Source organism: Oxyura jamaicensis, chromosome 9 (assembly GCF_011077185.1).
Source record: "Oxyura jamaicensis isolate SHBP4307 breed ruddy duck chromosome 9, BPBGC_Ojam_1.0, whole genome shotgun sequence".
NCBI classification, from domain to species: domain Eukaryota; kingdom Metazoa; phylum Chordata; class Aves; order Anseriformes; family Anatidae; genus Oxyura; species Oxyura jamaicensis.
This window is the reverse complement of record NC_048901.1, coordinates 9,933,478-9,958,148: the sequence shown is the minus strand read 5'-3', so window position 1 is coordinate 9,958,148 and position 24,671 is coordinate 9,933,478. Positions and strand designations below refer to the sequence as shown.

Sequence of the window (24,671 nt, the reverse complement as noted above, 5' to 3'; positions counted from 1 at the left end):
TTTTACAAAATACCTCAGACCTTGAAATACAGCATAACATTTTGCAAGTATAATGAGTTAAAATCTGGTACCACTAGGCAACACCACCCATATCCTTAAACCACCTTACCTTATGTATACAAGCAGCTTGTTGCCCATTACCACCTGTTCATCTACAAAACAAAAATCATTTGTCACCTTTTCTTCACAAGGCAACATACGGAGATGCAATTGTTTTTCCCAACAGTTAGCAAAATTTCTCATCTGACACACACGGTTTTACACACAGTAAGTAGAACAGCTTTAGGCATGCTAAGTCCTACTTGAATGCTTTTCTGTTCTCCAAGACCCTGACAGTAGGTATACATTTCCCTTTGCAATCTCTCTGTTGTAAGTGACCAGAGATGTCTGAAACAAACACCAAAACTAGACACTCATACAGGGCAGTAATTCTGTACCTGTGAGAGACTTGCCAGCATTCAGCGGAGGAGCAATGACTTTGAACAGTTTCTGTAACAAGAAAGAGCAGTGCTCATGCAATTGTAAAAGCTCAAATCAAAGATTCTGCTTGGTTTTAAAGCAGAGAACACTGAAGCATCTTCCTCAGAGCAGCTCTGCTTTCTCATGATGTCTTACAATTAACATGAAAAGAGGACACCAGATGTGGCAAAAGATGTTTATCCTGGCTGATGTTATGACAAAAAAAAACAAAACAAACAAACAAAAAAAAACAGCTTTCAAACCATCAGATCTAACCATAAAGACAGGCCACCCTTAAAAAAAAAAAAAAATTAAAAACGTTCAGTAGCCCCAGAAGTAACATTCAGAGCATAACTGACTAGCCTCACTTCCTGCTCCTGAGACTTCTGCCACTGGAGATTATGCAAACCTTCAGGCTACCTAGCAGGTTCATCAGAGAGACTTTAGTCTGGTAACACAGAGCAAGGAACAGTGTAAATACTTAGCCCTGGAAATCAAAAAAAAAAAAGTTATTTGTACTTGTACAGCTAGCGCTAGGTTTCTAAAAGTCCTTTTTAAAATCATGAACACCCAAAGAGTCTTGTTCCTGAGAAAATTAAATGAGATTATAACTGCTATGAATTGGGCAATTTAAGATTTTCACACTCAGATGCAAAAAGCTCTTGATTTTAGCACTATTGAGAAAACAGCAGCAGTGCTTCCACAGTGAAGCCTCTTCACATTATACCTAGAGGCTTCAAGAGCAATTGGTGCATCAGGCACATCTTCATGATCAGCAGCATCGACAGTTACAGCATTACAGAGCCCTGTTTTTACTGTTGATTGACCTCACCCAAGTGCTAAGAACAAAGCCTAGCTCTGTGGTAGAAGCAGTCTTTGCCTTTTTTCTGAATTCTGTACACAGATAAATTCACCCTTTGTTTCCATTATTCTTTACCATGCATTAATACACTACTGTGTCAGCAGAACAGTATGAAAAAAAAGCATGAGGTGTTCACAGAACCTCTCACACCTACACTCCCACTAATCCCATTGTGCAGAAAGTTGTTTCTCAGAACACTGTGCCACATTGCCCAGGCTCACCATTGGAAACATGTTAGAAGACAGTTTTGCAATGTAATCTTCTTAATTCATCATATTATTCTCTTCTGCAGTTTTTTTTTTTATTATTATTAACACAACTGAATTTCCCATTCTAACTTTGCAGAGCATTCCTACCACATCTACAATGCCAAAGGGAAATTTGTGCTCTAAAGTACAGTAACTACAAATTACTTCTCTACTGCATCGAGTTGGATAGAATGTGTAAGCTGTATATCATTTCGCCCTCAGAATGAAAAAGAACAAGAACATATGTACACTGAACGAGAAGATGATGTATTAATTTGAAATGCTGGTTGTCACACAGAGTGCGTGGTCAGCACACAAAACTCCCTGCACTGAACTTCTTTCCTACCTCCATGGGGCTAATGAAGTCATTCATCCCACTGTTGTAGACGTAGATCATGGCATCGTAGAGATGGTTTTCCCAGCACAGAAGAACTACCTGCAGGACACAGAACCAAGTTCTATTACAAGTTAGTGACCAGAAGACACCAGTAGTTTGGACTACAGAAGTTTTCCATTCAAAGGGGAAACCTCATTTCCACATGCTACCTTGTACTTAAAAGCATAAGAAGTTTGCCTCTACAGCTAGGGGATATTGTCATTTATTCAGAGGAACTCGATACAGCACTCATTACTGCAGCTCACCTGCTGTATGTCTAAGCTGGTGATATCCATGTGCACAATGCAAGCTTCCATATTTTCCAACCTGTTCTTGTCTTGGAAGTGAAGCAGCAAGTCTTTCATCACTTGAGCTGTGATTCCCATCAGCTTATCACTCAAGATATATGGCTCCAAGCACTCCAGAAAGATGCCTTTAGCTACAGAATTCTCACTCATCTTATCATATATCTGATTAAATAATAGATCCCTAGGATGAAAGAAGTGTTTAGTTATCAAATAATCTCATTAACATCTTATTACTTCTACTTTCTGAGGGCTCCAAATTATACTCTATTTACTCTGTTTTTCTTCAGCTCAGCAGCTGAATGCCCTGTTCATCTCCCATGCAGACCTAAGTCATAGGCAGCTACACAGAATAAACCTGCTATGGATGTTGCAGCAGAAAAGTTGCTATTAGAGGAGAAATGACGACAACAGGAAAATCTATCCAGACAGATTCTTTGTTAAGGAGGTGGTGTGGGGAAAAAAATGAACCAATTATTTCTTCCTCTATAAAAAATTAAGAGGAATTTTCTTTTTTGAGTACTGAATACCCTGATTTCAGCATGAGTCTTTAAGCATTCCTCTGAATTGAGAAGTGTTACATGACATGATGACGATGTGGTATGATACAATTCCTCTAAACCATGCGATATTATAGGAGACAGCACTCAGGGCTACATGGGTCAGTGGCCTGCCCTGGGAGAAAAGATTTGCAAACTTGGACTTACATGCGCTGGAGTAAGAGGCAGTAATCAACTATGACAGGCACCACATCCTATGGGGAGAAGAAAAAAAAACACATAGAAAAGCTGTAGCAACTGGCAAAGATCCTGCCAAATAGTACATCCTGCACAGCACAAAATGAAGCCTAGCCAATACAACACAAAATCAATTAAGTTTTTGAGACAGCTGCTAGCTGGCACAGTTGCAGCTTTTCCAACCACAGTTTGTTGGGAAAGGGGAACAAAGTCACTTCCATACTTGCCGCTTTCACACCCAACACATGAGCATTCATCAACAAGTCATGGCTGTTATAAAAGTAACTTTTACAGCAAAGCTGTGTTTGATTAAAATTTTCAGAAGATCTATACAAGAGAGTCCTCTGGAACACCATACCTGAAAATGTTGCTCCATGACCTGAATTTTTCCTTGGTCAGGACATTTCCTCAAAGTCCGATCAGCATAATGGAGAAGGATTTCAACCATCTGAATTAAAATAGACATGAAGATTCACTCTCATCCTACTCTAGAGGCCCTACTTGGTAGCACATTTAATAGCCTGACTTGGGGTTGGAAGCACTGAAAACCTTGTTCCAGTTTGGGCATGAACTACTGTGGGAAGTAAGGGAAAGAGGAAATAGGCAATAACTAGTACTCAGAGCACAGCTGCCAAGACACAACTGCATGAGATGGCACAGAAGTGGCTCAGTGGGATACTGAAGGCCCACACTAACTTCAGCTGACTGAGGCACTGGACAGCCAGTCTGCCAGCACATTCTGAGGCAGATGAACCCATCCTGAAGCACAGGACTCATCTCGGCCATGCTTTAACCCAAAGCTTAAGTTACAGTACCTTAATTAGCAGAACTTATTTACCTACAAATACAATGTGCATTAAGAATAAAGTATGACTGAGTAATTATTGCGATAATCACTTATTTTAAAAATCCTTCTCAGAAACCCAATCCTATGACAACTGAACAGAATCAGTTGAAAAGATTATTCCATATATACACGATCAAAGTTTCCATCCTGAGAGTGAGTTACATTCCCATGGATACTTGACAACTAAACATCAGAAAACTCTGAAATTACCTACAAAAAGGGTTTCTGTCCACTGTGAGTGGGCAAGAGACTGGATTTTGACATCTCAAGGCCTGGATGATAGTGTCACATTCTGCTTTGCTAATGCGGCAGCGTTTATTCCCACCTTAACCCAACAGGTATTTCCCAGTCTCTTCTAAAATCCTGCTAACAATCACAGCAAAAATGGCACATACACTCTTTCTAGAGCTAATAGGATTAACTTCTGGAGGACAGAAGTCAGTTCTTCCAGGAACAAAACTAGCATCACATCAGCATACACGAAAATCTAGTTAGGAAGAGATCAGTGGCTCACCCTGTCTGCAATGACTGCTTTCCGCTTGCTCGTGTCCCCAGACAAGCCTAGAAAGAATGGCGGGGGGGGGGAGGAAAGCATTTCTCATCTAAGGTACCATAAAGGACACTGTAAATCCCACAGTGTAGATGTCCACACCACTACCCTTGAGATACAGAAGTCCAAGTATCTAGACATACAATTTTGTGATCTGCTTTTAGCCCATTCTTCTCCTTAAGGTTTTATTCTCTCAATTTAAAGACTGTTCCAGCACAGGAACGGCAAGACCAGATCTGAGTGCTGTTTGACAGAAGAAACCAAGTTTAACGTCAAAAGAACAACTAATGGAAGGCTGTCAAAGCCTGTATAACAGACTAATTGCTGGAGGATGCACTGATGTGAAGAAACTGAATTTAGTGCACTGTAATGACAAAAAAATCTTAAAAGCCAACTCAAAAGACAGTAATTATTTTGAAAACTGAAAAACTATCTGCTTAATTGCATTTTGTCCATTAAACACATTTTGTCCAAAAACAATCTACATATAGTAGCAATTTCACAGCAGAAGGATCTTATCGTGAGAACTGCAGAGTCATTTGTTAAAACCACAAAAAGTTATTTGCTGAAAATCCTATGTGGCCAGTCCAAATCAGACCACTCAAGCAGCAGTTTCCAGCGTAATTAACATGTTTCTCATAACAAGCTAAGTGCTCACAAAACATTGTCCCTTATAGGAAATTTGGTGCCAAAACCCAGCAGTACTTTCAGTCAGCTGTACAGTCAGAGGAAACCTCAATGAAAGCACCCACTTGAGAGCATCACTGAAGGTTACTACAGGTTACACTCGACCTTCAGAAATATTTTAGCATTCAACACTTGGATCCATCTCCTTCATGGCAAAGTGACAACCAATAGGAGGCACAATACAGACCAGGTCTGATTTTCATTTGAAAATAGGTGGCTGCTAAAGGTATGACTCTAAAAAAGCCAAATCCATCCATATCAAAAGTGCTGTTTCTGCCAAACCCAAAGCAGCAAAGCAGCACATTCTATTTTCTCATGTTTATTTCAATTCTCCCCCCCCCCCCCCCTTTTTTTTTTTTTTTTTTCCCCTGAAACAATGATTTCAGTACATGCCTAGGTTTAAAAACTTCCCCGGTGATTTCAATTTAAAAAAAAAAAAAGGCCAAACAAAACAAAACAAAAAAACAAAACAAAACAAAAATCAACAAACCCAAACTTACCTACTACAGCCTTTGCTTTACCTTCATAAAAGGACCAAGCAAGAGCCAGGGCATCAGTGAGACGTTCTTGTTTCAGAAGGTGGTCAACTCTCTAAAACAACAAGTAATATCGGACCTTAGCATTAAAGAAAAGATGACTGCCCCTTCCTATATGATATTGTTTTCCAGCAGTGGGTCGTGAGTGCCGGCAGCAAGGGGTCAGGAAACCTCAGCAGCTGTCAGTACACTGCAGTAAAGGACAGTATATCAAAAAAAGATCCTCTCACAGGTACGTTTTCTGCTGCACAGTTGAAAGGCACTAAGAAACGTCAGGCCCCGGTACATTAAGAACTCGTGAGCTACATTTTAGGTCAACTGCTCGATGGATGGAGACAGCATCAGCAAGCATCCGCAACCACTGAGAATCAAAGTTTTCCGTTCCCCATCCCTGCCTCACCACTTAAGCACAACAAAACTCTGCCATGCTTTCAACATAAGGATGAACATCCTACTCCCTTTATTTTCTTCTGAGCTCACAATCAACAAGGACTGAAGTAGGTGACAAGTTCTTTCTACGTTAAGGAAACATGAATACATGCAGTCAAGCACCACTGCTCTTGATATGTTAAGTCAAAATTTTAATAAGTACTGTTTGAAAGAAGAGATCCTGAATCTCTGACCAGCACTTTGTACTGTGGCATGAAGTAACTCTCAGCTTCACACCCTAGTACGTCACATACTTGATGATAACACTTGAGTAAACCCCCTACAATAAAGAGGAATACGACAGAAACATATTGTAATTTAGAATGAGCTTGGCTCAGAACATGTACGTTGCGACTGACTTTTGAATTTTAGGAACTAAAATCTAATACATAAGAACTCTAGTACATAAAATCGTGGTTCAAAGCAAGACTTTTTACTAGCTGAGGTGATAGTGAATGGCGGGAGGGAAAACTAGCAGAGGAGAGTGATCATCATAACCAAGCGCAGCAACTCCATAGAAGTTCAATAGAGACAAACTGGTCATGCTTTGTTAAAGGTCCTGATACAGTGTCCTGATACAGAGGAGCTTAGAATTGTGGACAAGTACCTGAAGTGTAACACAGGTAAGCAAAAAACAAAATGGTGAAGGTCACTGCTTAGAGCAGAAATTGTGAAACTAGAAAGAAGTGACTTGAAAGCCCCCCCTCACATAATGGTTTGGTAGACTAACTTGGCACAAGCAGAATTTAATGAAGTTTGCTGATGACCAACTCTCAACATATAATACAGACAGTAGATCAGAAAGACAGAAAACAGTAGGATGATCCCTAAAGCAAGGTAATAGACGTACAATGCAATGCAATGGCACAAGCAGTTTACAGCAGTAATCAGCCTTGCTGTTGGGAACTGGTGAATCTCAGGACTGCCACAAGCCACTGACATGATGTAGCCAAATAAACAGCAAAGTGAGACCCAATGATGTACGAGTCATAACGTATCTAACAGACAGGGAAAGATCAGATGCTGTTGCCTATGGGAGTGGCAAAACCCTACCCAGAGTAATGTGCATCAAATTATTTGCATATGTTCAAGAAATTGAGCGTAGAGGATGTGCAGAGAATGGTGATTATGAAAAAAAAGAAATAAATTGGAAGGTAGTCTTACAAGGGGGTGATGAAATATTTGCTTAGCCTTGAAAAACAAAGTCTGAGGGAGAACAAGCATACACTGAGTAAATACACTGTGAAGTGATGACCCAGAAAGGCAAAAACTGCTATTTAACTCAAGTGAAAAAAACAGCACAGCAACAAAGAGACAAACAGACCACTAAGAACTTTAATTTGGAAAGAGATAAGATTTCAGCTGCCAGAGGAATAATGATCCAAAACAGCTTCTAGCAACAGAAAGAAGGATCTAAAAATCCAATGAACTTTCTAGGTAGCCTTTGATAAGTTTCATGAAGCTTCTGCTTCAGAAGCTTCTGCAATAGCTGGAAACAAAATACAGGGAATTAGATTTCTTTCCATTCCTGTGTCCTTATCTGGATGACAGAAAGCTTGCACCACAAAGTCATTCAGTGCAGTAACTCTGCCACGTTAACAGAAGCTGAAACATCACAAGGCATTATATGCCTCACTTGGGACAGCAAGGTCTGTCTCTATTCAGCCTGCAAGTTTATGCAAACAGCAGTCCTATAGCATCCCACTGTGGAAAGCAGAGTACCTACAGTGCTGGCTGTGCGTAGGGGTCCTGAACATAGTGCTCAGATCATGCTTCAAAAATGCTGTAGCTCTGTAGCTCCCTCCCTCCTCTCAAGTTGTATTTCAGCAATTCAGACCTACTAAGCTGTACAGTTTTTCTCTCAACCTACCTCTCTCCAGCTCCTCAACGTCATGACATGAACAGACTAAAAAAGAAAAAAATATATATTATTTAAAAATATTAAATTAATAAAAAATACTTACTTAGAGTTGCTCATGCAGCCTGTGGTATCCCACAGACCCAACACAGTACGCTGGTACAAAGAAATTAAGCTAAGTAAAGCAACCTTCAAACTTGACAAGGCAGGATAAATCAGATGCTTATATTTAACAGAAATCATCTTTTGCACAGCCTCACTTCCTTTTCTACTTCAACATGCCATCCTATAGCACACCTCTCTCTGCCTTTTCACAGTGTCTGCACTGCAGGGCAGGACAAGCAAACAGGATAATCCTCCTATCATTCCATGCAATACAAAGTAGTTTCCTCTACCCTCTTATTTTCTTCTGTTTACTCACTAGCACATTTAAGACAGAAATTGAAGCTTATGACAGAGGAGATGTCAGTAAAGTCGTGCTAAGTCTACCCTGAAACAGCATGAACCAAGGTACTGTGAAACTGTGACACCACCTTACTGAGCCCATACCTTGGGCTAAGACCAAATTGTTGCCCATTTCTTTAAGCCAATGATATAAGTGCAAAAAGAACCCAACCTTGATTCATGTCTCCATAGAATAAAAAAATTAAATTGCCTTTCTCCAAAAGATGAGCTACTATCAACAGCGAATGCCTTGCATTTCCATTAAAAATTCCCCACATTTACCTTAGTTCCCAGGTAAAAGATCTGACCACCACAGCTGCTGATGGACTGATAGCAAGCTTTCTCTCCAACCAATGCCTACAGGGAGAAGAACATCATGCAAATCAAACCGCCTTTTGTTTTTGCGAAGTTTCCCAAAATACATATATATACTTGAATTTTGTCATTAAGAAATCATAACGAGGACTGGGAAAGAATAACACAGACTGCTGGGCAATAGTAAATAAAAAGGCTCTTCTATCATGCCCTCCTGCTCGTGATTGCAGCTTAAAGTGCTGCTGAGCTTTGGCTGCCCACAAAGCACAGAGGAGTCCTAAGGACCCACCAGCAGTGCTTTGTGCCTATCCTCAGGTAGCAAGGAAGTTACAGGGGCTCCTTCCTTGGGAAGATGTGTAGAAGGGACAAAAACAATTTATAAACAGTTTTTCAAGCCACATGACTCTGGCTTTAATGGTAATCTCAGGTTTCAAAAAACCTTCTTTCCAAAGCTCCAGGCTCCTCCACTTAAGGCATACCTCAAAGAGCTAGCTACCACAAGCACCATTCGCACCCACCAGTGCTTCGCTGACGTTGCCTCCTGTAGCCAGCGATTTGAAGTGGCTGCTGTTATAGACCAACTGAACTTCTGGAATCTCTATGGTCTCCAGCTCCTCTTGTGTCTGACGATCTATAACATGTAGCTTCTCCACACTGTCCAGAAGCACTGCTGTCCGTGAGTTTATCCACTGAAAAGGCAACAAACTGCACATTTCAGCAACACACGGATAATTAGAGACCAACTAAACAGGCTCTGGACATATTCCTGAGTATCAACACCAGAATGTCTACAATCACCCGTAACTTTACTGTTATACGTGATCACTCCACAACAGCACCCACACGTAACTGCAAAGGTGAAGATGGGGAGTCTACTTCTGGAGTGTCAGCTTTTACATTGAGAAAAACTACAAGGACATTTTTTCAGAGAAACACCTGTAGACAAATGACAATCCTCCAGAGTTCTTGTCCTCTAGGTGCAATATTTATGCTCTAGCACACTTTCTACCCAAAGGTCTCAAAAGCATGACTATTACAACACCTGTCCTCAAATGCCTTAGGGGCATCCAGAGGCATTAAAAAAATAAATAGCACATCCAAGTTTAAATCAAAGCCTGTCATCTAAGTTCTTCAACCTCTACTTTTATGATCAAAGCCCAGCAACTAAAACTGTGGGTTTTTTTGTTTGTTTTGCTTTTACCTTTTTATAAACATTAACATATTTTGTTAACAAATTTCAAATCACTTCAAGGCAACCTGGCCTCAGACACTTCCAGAGATGGGGCACCTACAATTTCTCTGGGCAACCTGTTCCAAAGCTTCACCACCCTCACAGCAATGCACTGCTTTCTAATGTCTGATCTAAACTTAATTTCTATGAAATTGCAGGTGGTATGGATGTCCATATTGGTATTTTGACCTTTCATGTTTTATTCTCTGCGTTCCGTAAATGTGTTTTAGAGCTGAGCATTTTTGTTGTTGAAATAAAACAATCACGGTGCTTTAGCAAGCACACATATGCAGAAACACTAGAATTTTACTAAGCTAACTACAGAGTAGTTTGTGTTTTTTCATAAGGAACAAAAATCTTTCTTGTCAGATTCTCTCTGGCTCTTGAAAGTATTTCCTTAAAGCTACTCCCTTTCCAAGAAAGGGCAGTATTGCTGCCTACATGCTACTATTTTTATATTTTACTTTTATTTTTCATATCCTTTTAATACTACTTGCTATTTCTACGTGCTAGTTTTCCACTGAGTCCCAAAGTTTACGGATATTTCAGTTACTAAACTCCAGATAAATACAGCCAGTACTTCAGCTACATACAACTAAGGGCTACTGAGGTACATTTACAAGAAAACTAGCGAAAAATAAAAAAAAAAAAAAAGTATTGAAACTTACAGTGAAGTTGATGAGGTCATAGTGTAGATGGAGCTGTTTCTGCTTAGTGACATGTATTGCACCAGTATCATCTCTCTTTACCTGAAATAGGAAGTCAGACAAGGTTGAGAAACTCAAAGACATTCTTTACCTCAACCTCTCTACTCCCAGAGTACATCACACCAACTCCGGGAGCCTGCAGCTCCCCTCCGACAATCAGGCTGAGCATGCAGGAACAGTGCGCATGGTTCTGAAACGGAGCATAACGTCCCACTTTCAAAAGCACTCAGATAAGTGAGGAAACAGTAAAGGACTGGCTCTGAGCAGGGAGCAGAAAAATAAATGCCCTCTGCTGGATTAATTTTAAATCATTTGTTTGCAATACAGGAGGTGTACGCTGTAAACCAGCAGCAATACATGTGCTCAAGGAATGGTTCTACCTCTCACCTCTTCATGTATTGTACAAAGAAATTCAGTTTCTAAAATGGGTGCAAAACTCCAGCACTCGTACAGAGAGCACTGAAGGACTAATTTGCATTCACTGATGACCAATGGGCTCAGCCCCAACCAGAATAATGAACTCAAGGGAGATGTTACAAAGACAACTCCCAGTCAAGGCTTTAAGTCATTGTAATTTAAAGAAGAAAAGCATTCTGCAAAGAAAAACATAGGTTTTTGTTGTTGTTGTTTTGGTTTGTGTTTGTTTTACACTTTGACAATTTGAAGTGCAGCAAGAGGGACCTGACTTGGCTGCCGTTTAACGATCTGTAAGCAGAGAAGCACCACTGCCATAGCTGAACTAGGTATCTGTGCACAGGCTGGTGCTACTACATGCACAAACATGACCAGCGAGACAGGATCATTGTAAACCCACACCCTTTTCTTTCTCCACAGAGAAAAGTTTATCATGAGAGAAGACAGAGGAAGAAGAGGTTTTAACCCATACATCATCACATCTGGTGCTTGAGCAAAGCTCAAGGTCCAAGATAATAGCAGAACTTGAAACCAAACCTAGCACTCCAAAGCCAAAGTACTTAATTTTCTGAAACCTGAGCATTGCCCTCATGCCTAAATCAGACATGAAATCATCTTCAATAACAAAAATAATCTGCATGTATAACTTTACCAGTGGCATGCCTCAATTCATATGCCAGCAGGACTTGAAAGTTGTTGTCTCTTAGTAGTTTATATACATTTTCCAGACCCATGTCTTAAAGGAAAAAATAAAATACTATCTCAAATTCACATGCTTTCCTGAAAACAATCCTCATTATTTCAGCTCTACGGGAAGTGAAATGAGGTCCAGATCAACACTTCCTTCTGCAATGCACAAAACTCAGCCCAGGAGATTCTGAGGGATAGGCACCACTCCTTGCTGAAGAACAACGACCAACCAGTTTGTTTTCCCAAGCCAGTTGCAAGCTGCAGACATCCCTAGCATGCACAGATACTAGACTTCCACTCTGACTCAGTTAACTGAACAACAAGTGACTATCTGAAAAGCAGTATAAAACATTCAGGCTTACCAAAAGAAAATGAACGACATCGCCTCGACAAAATGCAAGCATGGGGTTCACAGAGTTCTGTACAGCCACAAAATGCCACGCCAGAAGAGGGACACTAGAAGGGTCCATCTACAAGATGAAAAGCACAAATGATATTTAAGGCAGAACCTTAGTTACAGGACACATGGTGTTCCTCAGCTGCTACTCACTGACTTTGCCAGATATACACACAGGCCATGAAGCAATGTCCTAGTCTACTGACAGCTGAGCAGTAGCTTGTGGTCTTTGCTCCCCCCCTATGATTTACAGGCAACATGCATCTCTTGGCAAAGTAGATGGCCAGTCTGAACGTCTGTGTCTGGACATCTATTTAGTGCAGATCCAGTCCTTCGTGGATGGAAGGACTAGTGCAAGCTGCAGCTTGCTAGCAGCCTTGTTCTCAGTTCTCCCAATCTAACATACTTCATGTCTCCCCACAGCTGCTTTTCAAAACGAACTGTACCAGTGGCTAGTGAAAGCAAATAATCAAGACTTTAGAAGGCAGTTCAGTGCTCTAACCCCATACTGTTTCTGCCCTGCGATTAGGGGTTCTACTGTATGACTGAATTTGTTTTTATGTACAATGTCCCCAGTGCAAGGTGATTGTAGCCATAATCAGGTCAGCATCCCATCTGTGGGAGCTTCTGGGACACAGCAGAGAAGACAAGAAGCTGAGCATTTCCTGAGCTCTTCCCTTCCCACTTCTTGGAGTCAGCATCTTCACAGAGGTACAGGTGAAAGCAACCTTTTCAATTCTCTCTGCCTACAATTTACACACATCAGACCAACAGATGAGCACTATAATTCCATAACTCAAGAGTTTAATGAGTGCCGATAAAGTAGTAATATCAACACCTGGTCCTGACCTCATCCCCTTCACTCTAAGAACAGTTTGTGGCCATAATTCAAAAAGCATTTGGCTTCATTACTTACACGACCATAGGGAAAAGTCATCCACACTTTCAGAGATGGCTTCAGGCCAATAACTAGTATCTTCAAGAAAAACATAAACACAAAGTAAAACGTTTGCGTATATAGCAGAATTTTATTCCTTGGTGATTTCTCACACAAAGCTTTTTGCAAGCAGCAGGTTACCTTTGTTAGGGAGGCCATGGCCAATAGCGAATACTGGGTGATAGGATGGTCTCTCAGCTCAACTTTTGCATGTAGTGGTTCAATACAGCAAACCTCCCCCTTTGAGCCACTGAAGAGACATCGAGATTCACACGTTCTCACTCCCATAACCCTCCTGGAAACAAGAGAAATGAGCCTGGTGGCCAGCTGTTCAAGAGGACATAAGCCTAACAATCTCATGAAATCTTAAGCCCAATCCTTCATAAATACTATCTCTAAAAAGCCCTTTCTACAGCTCCAGGAATTCCTTTAGAACAGCACCACATGCAGTCCCAAGCAGCTGCTCAGGTATAGACAAGAACTCCTTGGGCTCTTATTGAAGAGTAAAGTCTTAGTAATTCCTGGAAATGATCAGATTCCCCAGACTGTCAAGCCCAACCCTTCCTCTCCGTCCCATATCCTCTGAGAAGGCTGAGAAGAGGATGAGCAGTTACTGCAGGGCTCACTAAACAAGGGAACCCAAGAGGCAGAACTTCCACAAGTGCTTCTGTTCTTTTTCTAAGAGCCATCAAGGAATGTCAAGATCCTGAACAATACCTAGACAGACACCTTGATAACTTAAGCTATTCTTTGACTATTAGACATACAGACAGCAACTTGCCTCAACTGTGAAATTAATTTGCAGCCCTAAACTACACCTTCAACATTGAGGCAGTAGCTTTATTGGTTCCAATGCTTTTTTGCTTAGGTTTTAAAAATGACCCAGCATTAGTTGTTTGCATTGCTACTTTCTATGAGGTAAGAGTTATTGACTTACTTAAATGACAGTTCAAATACGGAGCCTCCACTATCATTGCAAATTGCAAGTGTCGGGTCATCTGTAAACTGAGCAGATAATCAGATTAGAAGCAGCACTAAGAAATAAATTACAAAAAAAAAAAAAGATAGAAAATTTTGTGCGACAGTATTATTAACAGCACACAAAAGTACATGCATTATATCCATCAGAAATACACTTAATGTACAACATGAAGTAAAATTAGTGGCTTTTTTGTGTGTAAGAAATGCAAGGTGTTTTTTTTTGCCCTCAAAAAATCCAGCAATAACTTGCTGAAGGTGTTACCAAAGCCCCATTACTTTCTACTGGAGCTCAGAACTGCAGGATACCAAACCTGTGCTACCACTGGAACAGCCTCGAAACCCTAAGTAGGCGCTAGAACTGATGAATGGGCTGTGAGTCACAAACAGAACAGACAGAAATATCCCTAACTACCACTGAAACCAAATAATCGAGGTAAGAAAGGGCCACAGCCACAGTTGAGGCCCCCTTCTGGAGGACTTTGCAACCCAGGACCTGGCAGTACTAGCAGCTGTGGATAGCAATGTCTGAGTGCTCCTCAACACTGCCATCAAGTCACAAGCTACAAAAGGGAGCCACGAGGAACAGAGGGCTTGGCAAAGGGGAAGATTTGAACAAGTGCTGACAGAATCTATTTTCTATGCTTCAAATGCTTAAGTTTAAAGTTCGTAAGTCCTGTATCCAGTTCAAACCACTGCATAGTATAGATAAATATATTTTAGCAACCAATTCTTCACAGTTTTTGTTATTGGAGATTGGAGTTAGAGGAGACAACAACAGTTGCTTACATAAATAGCTAGAGCAGTTCATTATACCGCAGCTCACAGCCAATACTATGATTTCAGCTCTCAAAATACTCTTTTTTTTTTAAAAAAAATATTTTAAGAATAATTTCTGCTCACTTTTCTCTCCTCTGGATAGTATAGCCATGTACCTCCTAGGTAGCTGTTCTCATCTGTAAATCTAGAAGCACTACACAAAGAAAGTCAACACATCTGACTGAACATGAGTGTGGTTGGTTTTTGATTGTTTTAAAAAAGGTGGTGTAAGAGGAATATATGCAATGTTTGTTACCTTAATGTGCAAAATAGCTGTTCCTGGGGGGTGGGCATCCGTTATGGATCGTAGCAGCTTCCCACTGGCCAGATCCCACATTGTGATCTGCAAGCAGATTGTTCTCAGCATAAGCTTCTCTGCATCACCTCGTGTGTCAGTACATCAGTAATTTCTATATTCCCATTACCGTCCTCAGTTAGTATGCTTCCATATCAAAGAAAAGTAATCTGGAACCCTGCTCCCATCCTGTTTTTACAAGCAGTTTACCCCACCTGCTTATACATTCACTGAAAACTTTAGAGTTGTCAACTTCACTACTCCGAACCATGTCCTTTTGGCAAGTTCTCACCACCTGCCCAAACTCAGTCACCACACAGGTACCTGCCCGATGACAAGATTAAAGACTGTAAGATAAGTCTGCTACCACACAACACTGTTCAATATATTCCTCTCTCACAGAAGAGAGGAACCTGCCACGAACCTCATCGCTCCTCTCCTCCTGCATTTGCTCAGCTAACAGGTCAGAGAGAAGCATGCAGCCTGCATTTCTTGGCTTGTCCTTGGATATTACAACCAGGCAGTTTCTCAACTAAGAAGCAGGAAGCCCCAAACTACTTTCTGCATAATTGAGGAATATTTTGCCCAGAGGAGCTGAGATTACAATTTGAATCAAACTTTTTATTGGAAATACTGTATCATATGGTTCCATAAATCATTCATCAAAGCTTTATAGGCCAACTTTTTCAAAACTGCTGCTTTAAAACATTTTTATCTGAGTATAATTTAAAACTGGCTACTGTTCAAATCTGTATTTCCATATGGTCTTGGACAGTGTCATTTAGCCCTATCATAGGCACTGGAGTGTGTTTTATCTAGAATGAAAGTGAAACCTGATGGAGCACAGGGAAATACAACTATAAAAAAAACAAAAGCAACCTTATTTGTATCCCATGGTCTTATATTTTACCAACTTAACTTTGATCTATTTTGTTTTAGTCCTATGATGTTTGCTCAGGAATTGCTATCTCTTTTCAGGTTCAAAGATGGGCGTAAAGCTATAACAGCAGATTCAAACCCTTTTTCCCTGCATTCAAGGAGCCATGCTGCTGTTACACAACAGAAGCAACAAAACTTTGGGGCTAGATGTAACTTTGAATAATTTTAAGTCAGCACCACAGTAAAAGCTAGCTTTAATTGCAAAGTGCAGGTCTTACAAAGTGACCTAGAAAGCCTAAGCTGATTGCCCCAGTGGGCCATAACACATCTCTTTATCAGAAAACTTATGCCACAGCCTGCCATGATTAATTAAATCCTACACTATCTTCTGCATATTCTAGATTTCCTACACAGAAACCTACCCCAAATGATCTGGGTCAGCTTACTGCCTGCAGGAATTGGTTGGCCAGAAGAGCTCCGGACAGGTCAAGCCACGCATGGTGCTTCTCCACCCAAGTAACAGCTACGTACTGAGTGCACTCAGCTTGGAGCTACTGTCACCTATCGCACCTGGATAATCCTGCAGTAACTGTCTGAGGAAGGACACAGCACTGGAACATCTCAACTTATGGGAATTACCTGTCCTTTCGCAAAGCCACAGAGGAGCCTCGAACAGTCATTGTTGATGCTGAGAGCTGAGATAGCCCCGTACTGGGCCCCAACAGCAGTGCTGCCCAGACACAGTCGAAGGGCCTGGTTTTGGTCTAGAGCATAAGAATTGATAAGTTCATTTTAATCACCATTCTTTCTCTGTAACATCACGCATTTACTTACATACACAATTCACTGCGGGTACATTAATGATTCATAGGCTTACAGTTAAGTTCCTAACAATGAGTTTAGATCAGATCAGAACACTTGTTTGTACAGAGATGGCAGAACACTGTCTTGCAGGGAAATACAAAAACTTGTTCAAAAAGCAGAAAACAGGCACAGAGCATAGGAATGCAGAGGCATTACAAACTGAATAAGAAATTAGTAGAAAAGTCTTAGCAATATCTCTCTTTGCTTTTACTATTCTACAACAGAGCTTAAGTGGCAGAAAGGAAGATGACAAAATTAATTCTATCTTCCCGGTCTCACACTTCTTTATGGCTATTTGGACATCAACTACAAATCCCCAACACAGGCTTTTTATAAGTGCAGTTTATGTAACTTTTTTTCCTTGGTTTTGGTGATAAAGACCAGACGCTAGACAGAAAATGACCGCGTGTCCCCAAATAACTGCGCAGTTAAAATGCTCTGTGAGTTTTAGTGCACTCAGCTCATACTTTAAAAGGAAGCAGCAACGACCAACACGCTGTGACAACTTCCTTCCAGGAGACACGGGCTTCTGCAACCGAGGTGCTCGTGCCTGCACATCCTCCCAGGGGCTGTACCACTGCCTGGGCGTGCTCGGCCTGCCCCCTGAACACAACAAACAACAGGCACCTCTGTTCCTGCTGGGCTCTTGTGCATTTCCATTACGAGGTCCCAGATTGCTTTCTACGGATGCTGCACTTCAGACGTTACAAATGATAGCCCTCTGTCTTTGATGTATTGCTCTTACAAGCTCAGAAAACATACGGTCTGGATCTGGTTTTACACACCCCTCTATTTTTGTGCTGCTTCTGAATGAGGTGGGAAGAAGAAAAGATGCTTTGTGGGGACTGTTGGAATGAAGGCTAGAGATTTTAAATATATCAGAAGCACCATGGTGACAACGTGTTTGTGCATTTCACCTTGAGCAGGGAAGGGAAAGGACAGGATCCAGGGGAACAGACAGCAGCTGGGCACCAGAAACCTCCTGGAAGTAGTGCCCAAGGCACAGGACACTTCTCCATTCAAGTTGCAGCACTGTTAGCAACGTGCTAGATGTGAAACAGAGCATGGAAGTCTTTCTCATTTCCTCCCCAACAGTACTCTGTAACGCAGACAGATTGATGGCTGAGCACACAGTGGGAGTCACCTTTCAAATTTTGCCAGCATGAAGAGACTGAAGTGGGAGGGACGAAAAACACTAGTGAGAAGAGCACCTGAACCAATGGATTATTCCAAAGCACTGTCAGTGTGGGGAGAAACAGGCTAGGGCCATATTGAAATACTTTTTCCGCACTATTGCTTGTTTTCTTACATCTATCTTAATAGACTGCTCTATTAAGTAGTGGCCTGAAAGAAAATAAAAAAAAACAATCCTGTTCTTGCAATATCTGGATAGCAGTAGCAGAGGGGTAGGGACAGAGAAGATGTTAAAACCACCACTTGTTCTGCACACCAAATGACACGGGTCCTGTTGGAGAGAGAGAAGGCCATCTTGTCTTGCAAACATACAAGGAAAGCTCAGATACGCTGGGGAAAAACATCAGTTTTGATCTAAAACATGGTGAAAGCTGTAGTCAAGAGGATACCGTACGCTAAAGGTGCTCAGAAATCAAGTGGGTGCTCCCACTCTTGAAATTTGTGGGAGGAAAAGAAAAAGGAGCTTACAGCCGGCCATATCTATGAAAACCATTATCTGTTCACCAGGTGACAGCAGCCCAGGCAGCTCACGCACTGTTCTTTTGCTCTGGGAGGCCCAGCAGAGCAACAGCTGATGCTGCAGGAAGAAGGGAGCATCTCCCCTTTCTTTCTTTCCAGTCTGGCGTAGGCCAAACAGCAGAGAAGAGTTGCATTTCCAAATGAGAACAGGCATTTGCTCGTTTGTGCTTCAAAATGTGTCATAAACAAACTGCTCTGCTGTAAGAGATATACAGTTAAGCTACAGGTAGATGAGGATTATTCTTCACAGTTCAATAATCAGAAGCAGCATAAAACACTGCTTTTCATTAACTTTCTAAATTAGCATGATGTTGTTCAATTTAAAGTCCTCCGACAGCCACAGGAAACACAAAGGTTCAAAGCACGCAGAAGCAGCTCTGCAAGCTCTGTCCGTCACACCAGGCACTGTTTAGAGGTCGAAGTTTTACAAGCCCTGATGCTCACGTTTAAAGAAGCAAAGGATGCACGCAATTTGAGCGACTGTACTGTGAACTGCTGCCCTCGCTCAGTACACGAGGAGAATGGAGCCACAGCTATGGCAGTATCACTAAAGCAAGAAATGAGTAAAGCACCGTGCAATTCATCCCATCTGCACTCGAGCACAAGGGCAAGCTTTCTGTAGGTCACCCGGTGCCCTGGGGCCACGGTGAGCCCCTGCTCCTTCTGCGCTGGGGGCAGAGGCAGGGCGCGAGCAACGTTTCAGCCACCACCACTGCTGCACAGCGCGAGGCGGGGGAACACCTCCCAAACAAGGCCACTGCCCCGCACACAGCTCTCCTTCCTGGGAGGAGACGGAAGGGAAAATAACCCTGCCACACTACTAGAAAACACCTTGACATCACTGTGACAAGGGAGCACGCAGCATAGATCACAGCAGTCAGAAGTTTGTGGAGAGTTTTGGTGGAGGCTCAGAGAGCACAGATAAGTAGCTACAGCTGCAAACAAGCTCCCCAGAGAGGTATTCCCCAGGTGGTGCCTTCAAGTCCCAAAGAAATTCCTTTTCCAGAGGTCTGAAAATACAGCTCATTTACAAAGAAACCATCTGCTAACCATAAAGATATGCTTTAAAAAACGTGAATACTGCAGCTTTCGCTATTAAGGGTGAATTGCATTCTTTTGTCTTTCACTTCAGCTTAATGACAGCTTACCCTACCAGTAAGTCAGCACGTTGCGTGCTTGGTATGTCAATCAATAAACTGTTTCCTGTAAAAATGGAAAAGGAAGATCTTTCACAGCTTTCTCTCTGAAAAGGGCAGCAGCTTCAGAATCACTACTTCAAATCCAGCTTTGCACCTTTACATGTGTACTACTTCCAAACCCATTTTCTTCTTCCCTCCACCACAACATCAGTTCAAAATAAACAAGACCCTCACCCCCAGATTAAATCCTTTGTAAGACCCAAGTTAGTCCTTCCTAAGGAGCAATTGCCAACGCTTGCCCAGAATTGAGAAATCATCCCTTGGAAAGCTAACCCCAGAGAAACACATGCCAGTACCTGTCTTTGTTTCCAGCCAGTCCAATGATGACAGACAAGAAGGACATGTTAGATATGGTATTTTTAAAAACCACGAATGAAATAGATGAAATCGCTTCCAAGACAAAGCAAGGTGTCTGAATCGAATTCCTATTAATGAACTCATGAAATATCAAAGATAGCAGAAGGTTATAAAAGCTGATCCAATGATCTTCCAGACTATCAGTTTTGAATTAGGGCAGACATAGGATCAAAAAGCATTTTTCCTCATGCTTGAAACAAAGATGGCTATCGAATGACCAGAAAATATTTTTAATTTTGAAATTTAAATAAAGCCGTTCCTCATCTGAAAAATTTCTGGCAGTAACTACTGGTGTTGCTCTCAAAGTCTGAGGTTGAAACTCTATGGCACTTTAAAACAGCTCTACAAGTAGAAAATTAAGAACAGGCTTGTGAATATGAACTAAGTTACCTTCTGGAACATAGGAATAAACATATCACCTGAGAAGTAAGCACTTCAGGAGTGCTCAGGTTTTCAACCAGATCTTAATCCTTAATCTGTGATTTCCCTGACTTTGAAAGACTTACTTTATTTCCTGCAGAATTACTCAAATACTACAAATTTTAAGATGAGATGCTTTCTTCCCACCTTTATCAAGCACAGTACCAGAAAACACTCTGCCAGGAGGTATTCCCTTGGCCTGGGGATCAAGAGGACAATAGACATGAGCTAAAGGAACAGGCTTTGGACACCTTTTCCCGCAGTGACACGACAGCTGTCCCCTACACTAGGGTGTACTGAACCCTCCTGCCCAGCTTGAGCTAATAACAACGATTACTCTGAGCAGGGGTTAAGGCACAGCACCTGTCACTACCACTGCTCCCTCCTCGGCTGCACACCCGGTGCATGAGCAGGTGCCTCAGAAGTTGCTGTCTGTGTGCATGTGTTCCAGTTTCTGGCTCACGTCTCCCTGCATCAGGTCTCTGATCTGCAGTGCTCCCACACAGGGCTGGTGATCTCATGGAAGAGCCCTGCTTTGTCCTGCCCTGAAACTGCCTTTGCAAGCAGCTACAGACCTGTCCTGCCCTGAAGTATTAAAAATGGCACATTGACTTGTTCCTCTGTTCTTGCCCTGAGAATTTGGAAGCGTTTGGTACACATGCATTCAAGAACCAGTTCCCAGGCTGGCCAGCCACTGACTGGTTACTGCCCTGCCTTCTTCCTTGCTGCTTATCTGGCATCTTAAATTCTGGCACAGAGTAACCTAGCACATCAACATGCAAACCGGGCAGGATGGGAGTCGGTCATGCAGGGTACGTGCACAGCGCAGTATTACTGTACCTTTTCCTTTCAGTCCACACAGAAAGGGCCAAAAGAGGAAAGAAAAAGCCAAAAATCAATATGAAAGAAAGGAGCGAAGTACAGAACAGCATATGTGATAATCCTCAGAGAACCTTCAGATTTTGCTGATGGTGCTTTCTTTTGGTAACTTTTGGCCTTTTGATTTGTTCAGTTACCCGGGAGGATGCTGCGATATAGCTAATGCTTTAAAACTTAGCCTTTTAAAAAAGTGTGCAGTCACTGAGGAAAACTGAGTTTATAAATTGAGTTCAGTGAATTAAAGACAGAGAGAGAACAGAAGTGTGCAGGAATCATTCCTGACTCTGTCTGAAACAAAGTTGGATGACATACCATCCCTCATCACCTTTACATCGTAGTACAGACTTACAGAATAATTTAGGCTGCAAGGAAGTTATGGCCTAAATTATTATGGGCCAGGGACAGGTATGACAGTCCCTGGCCCAACTCTGCTGCTCCAAGCAGGGTTGATGAGATCAGCTTGCTCAGCGCCCTGCTGAGTTTTGCATATCCCAAGGAAGCTGATTCTGCAACCTCTCTCAACCCCTATTCCAGTGCTTAACCATTCACATGATAAAAAATAATATTAATAATAATAATGAGAGCTTCATATACTGCAAGCTGAGTCCACTGCTTCTTATCCTAACACCATGGACCTTTGAGAAAGGCCCAGTTCTCTCTTTTCTATGCTTTGTCATTAGGTAGTAGAAGACAGCAACATAATACCCCCTTAGCTTCTTTTTCTTCATGAAGAAGAAACCCACTTCTCTCGGTCTCTCCTTATACATCACGAGCTTCATCCCCCTAATCATCTCGGTGACTCTCCGCTGGGCTCGCTCCAGTACCTCCATGCCTCTCTTGTACTGAAGAGCCCCGGACTGGACACAGGACTTCAGATGTGGTATCACAATTACAAAGCAGAAGGAAATAATCATTTTCTTCCACCTGCTGAATGCCCTTACACAGCCCAGTATGTGACTGTATAAACAGTAACTTTATAGGTTTCAATACATCAGAAAACTTTAAGCCCTTGTTTCAGGTATGTAGAGAAATTTTTAAAGCAATAGCTTTAGTAATAGTCAAGGACTTTTCAATCAGGGAAAAAAAAAGCTAGCATTCTGCCAAGTATTCCACAGGCCACAACATGGCCTTTGGAAGCTACAAACTATATAGAGATGCAAAGATCATGGTGAAAGTAACAGTAAATGTGTCAGTCCAAAACCAAGAGTGTAACAAAGAAAACTTTGCTATACACACCTGCTGAATGAAACAAAACGTTATGAAACATACGAACTGAAATACCACTGCGTTTTAAGCTTCTCTGACATTCAGTGATCAATCCTCTAGGGTGGGACTTGATGCAGAAATAGTCACAAGAAAGTAAAGAATGGCCCATCCTTTTTGCATGCTTATGTAGACTTCCGGAGCACTTTCTGGAATGTAAGATGCTAAATATCTCTCTTTATTATGACATTTGCAGAGAACAACTTCTTGTTCAAAAGCTTCCTAACTGCAGTAAGTGTCCGCGTAGAAAGACAGCAATGGAAAAATCACAGTAAAAAAAATCTTTTGTAGTAGCTCCACATACTGGGCAAATTTTAGAAAAAACATGACGATCTACTCCTAAAATCTCACTAGGACTATATGCTAACTGTAGTAAAGAGGTGAGTGACACTCAGATTAAGTACATGCTGTAATTATTTATATTTTGAATTAAGCAAATGGTTTAAAATATAGATTCCCAACATGCGGGTCTTACACTGTCACAGTCCTTCCCATCTGTCTGTCATACCCTGTCCCCCAACAACTTTTGGTCTCTTGCATAATGTCAGCCAACTTTGAAAGAAAACATAATTACACTTCTAAAATCGTTAAGAATCTGGTGCTGCACAGACATAATGCACACAAACAGGATGTGTACGGGAGCACTTCAAGAACAGCTCTTACCCAGCTGTTGAACTGGCTAGTCAGAGGCACAAGCTCAGACATTTTTAATTTTATTGACTTTGAGGCAGGTTGATGGTAAGAGAAAGAACAACAGAAAGAAGGGATGAAGAGGTGACAGGTGCAAGAGCAGGTCAGGGAAGGTGAAGCCTATGATGCAAGTCTGCTGGTAGCTATGGGCAGAAGCTCCTCTTCTCAAGGAATACACTTAGTTTTCCTAATCCTGGCAGCTATTATGTCAGAGGGGAGAAGATACAAGACTGATGCATACTGACTCTGGTTTCTTCGACATCAAAACAGAGTAAGTTATATATAAAAATGCAGAAAAGGTTCCTTATACAATGGCCAAGGAGCTAACTTCCTTGATATCCACATGCCAATCCCCAGCAAATCAGAAGCAAGAACTATGCAAATAAGGACAAATTATATAATACTAGTACTTTATTTCTTTACTGAAAGAATGTTATAGTTAGCACATAAAATATATTAAAAGAAATCCACCCTGAAATTCTATCTTTAGCTAGTTTGGGGATTGTTTGTTTTGTTTGTTTTTAAGATCATTAAAGTGAAGAAAAAAGCTTTATTTGTTACTTACCAAAAATCAGTGCTAACCCATGAGAAGTCCCCACTGCTATCAGATTTGATGCTGCCTGAAAAAGTCATGCAGAAAGATTGAAAATTGAGAAATGTCAGCCAGAAATCCACCACTTAAAGTCTCGCTACACTCATGCAACGTCTACCAGAGAGAGAAGATTTAAGACGGTTAGACGGTTATTAGGTACAACCATCTTCTAACATGCAAGTGGCAGAAATTTCCTACATGAAAGCTAGAAAAGTATTACACCTGGATGATCATAACCCAGATTTTGTCAGGTTCAGGGGGCTGCCTTTTCATCTGCTCTTTGAAATTCAAATGCTCAGAGTGTTCCCACAGTGAGTTCCTTCTCTGTAAAGTCAGCCTCATTCTTTTGGTGTGGTAGCGGAGTGTAAATATTCAGAGGGTTTTCTTCACTGAGCTGCTACATCCATATCTGAACTTTTCTACAACCCTGGGCAGCACCAGTCCCCTGAAGAGACATTGTGCAGTAAGCTAAGAGACTCCAAGTCCCTTCCAGGAGAGCTAAATACAGCTACAAGAGTTCTATCGTGCTGGCAAACTGCACTTAAGTAAAACTTCATAGCAGATCTAGAAATGATGTAATGCTGTAAGTCAGATGAAAAAAGTAAAGTACTTAAATGTCTAGAGTATTTAAGTACAGTTTTTCATCCTGAAAGTACCTCAGTCACACACAGGCTTTCAATGTTGCTGTGCAACC

The 24,671-nt window shown here is 41.5% G+C and overlaps 1 protein-coding gene across 2 annotated transcripts in view; it reads right to left on the bottom strand.

Annotated features, from left to right (window-relative positions):
* Window positions 1-24,671, bottom strand: part of VPS8 (VPS8 subunit of CORVET complex) — a 76,400-nt gene that overhangs the window by 45,988 nt on the left and 5,741 nt on the right. The window contains exons 6-25 of one of the 2 annotated variants that reach the window (XM_035334511.1): window positions 23,951-24,005; window positions 21,394-21,399; window positions 16,640-16,764; window positions 15,083-15,169; window positions 13,967-14,034; window positions 13,171-13,324; window positions 13,009-13,068; window positions 12,058-12,165; window positions 10,553-10,633; window positions 9,172-9,342; window positions 8,621-8,695; window positions 7,907-7,942; window positions 5,572-5,662; window positions 4,349-4,395; window positions 3,346-3,435; window positions 2,958-3,004; window positions 2,212-2,434; window positions 1,916-2,005; window positions 438-489; window positions 110-152 (exon numbers count right to left, since the gene is read on the bottom strand). In XM_035334511.1, coding sequence (XP_035190402.1) covers window positions 110-152; window positions 438-489; window positions 1,916-2,005; window positions 2,212-2,434; window positions 2,958-3,004; window positions 3,346-3,435; window positions 4,349-4,395; window positions 5,572-5,662; window positions 7,907-7,942; window positions 8,621-8,695; window positions 9,172-9,342; window positions 10,553-10,633; window positions 12,058-12,165; window positions 13,009-13,068; window positions 13,171-13,324; window positions 13,967-14,034; window positions 15,083-15,169; window positions 16,640-16,764; window positions 21,394-21,399; window positions 23,951-24,005 — 1,709 coding nt within the window. The remainder of the gene's footprint in view (window positions 1-109; window positions 153-437; window positions 490-1,915; window positions 2,006-2,211; window positions 2,435-2,957; window positions 3,005-3,345; window positions 3,436-4,348; window positions 4,396-5,571; window positions 5,663-7,906; window positions 7,943-8,620; window positions 8,696-9,171; window positions 9,343-10,552; window positions 10,634-12,057; window positions 12,166-13,008; window positions 13,069-13,170; window positions 13,325-13,966; window positions 14,035-15,082; window positions 15,170-16,639; window positions 16,765-21,393; window positions 21,400-23,950; window positions 24,006-24,671) is intronic. The other variant, XM_035334512.1, reaches the window with a different exon arrangement.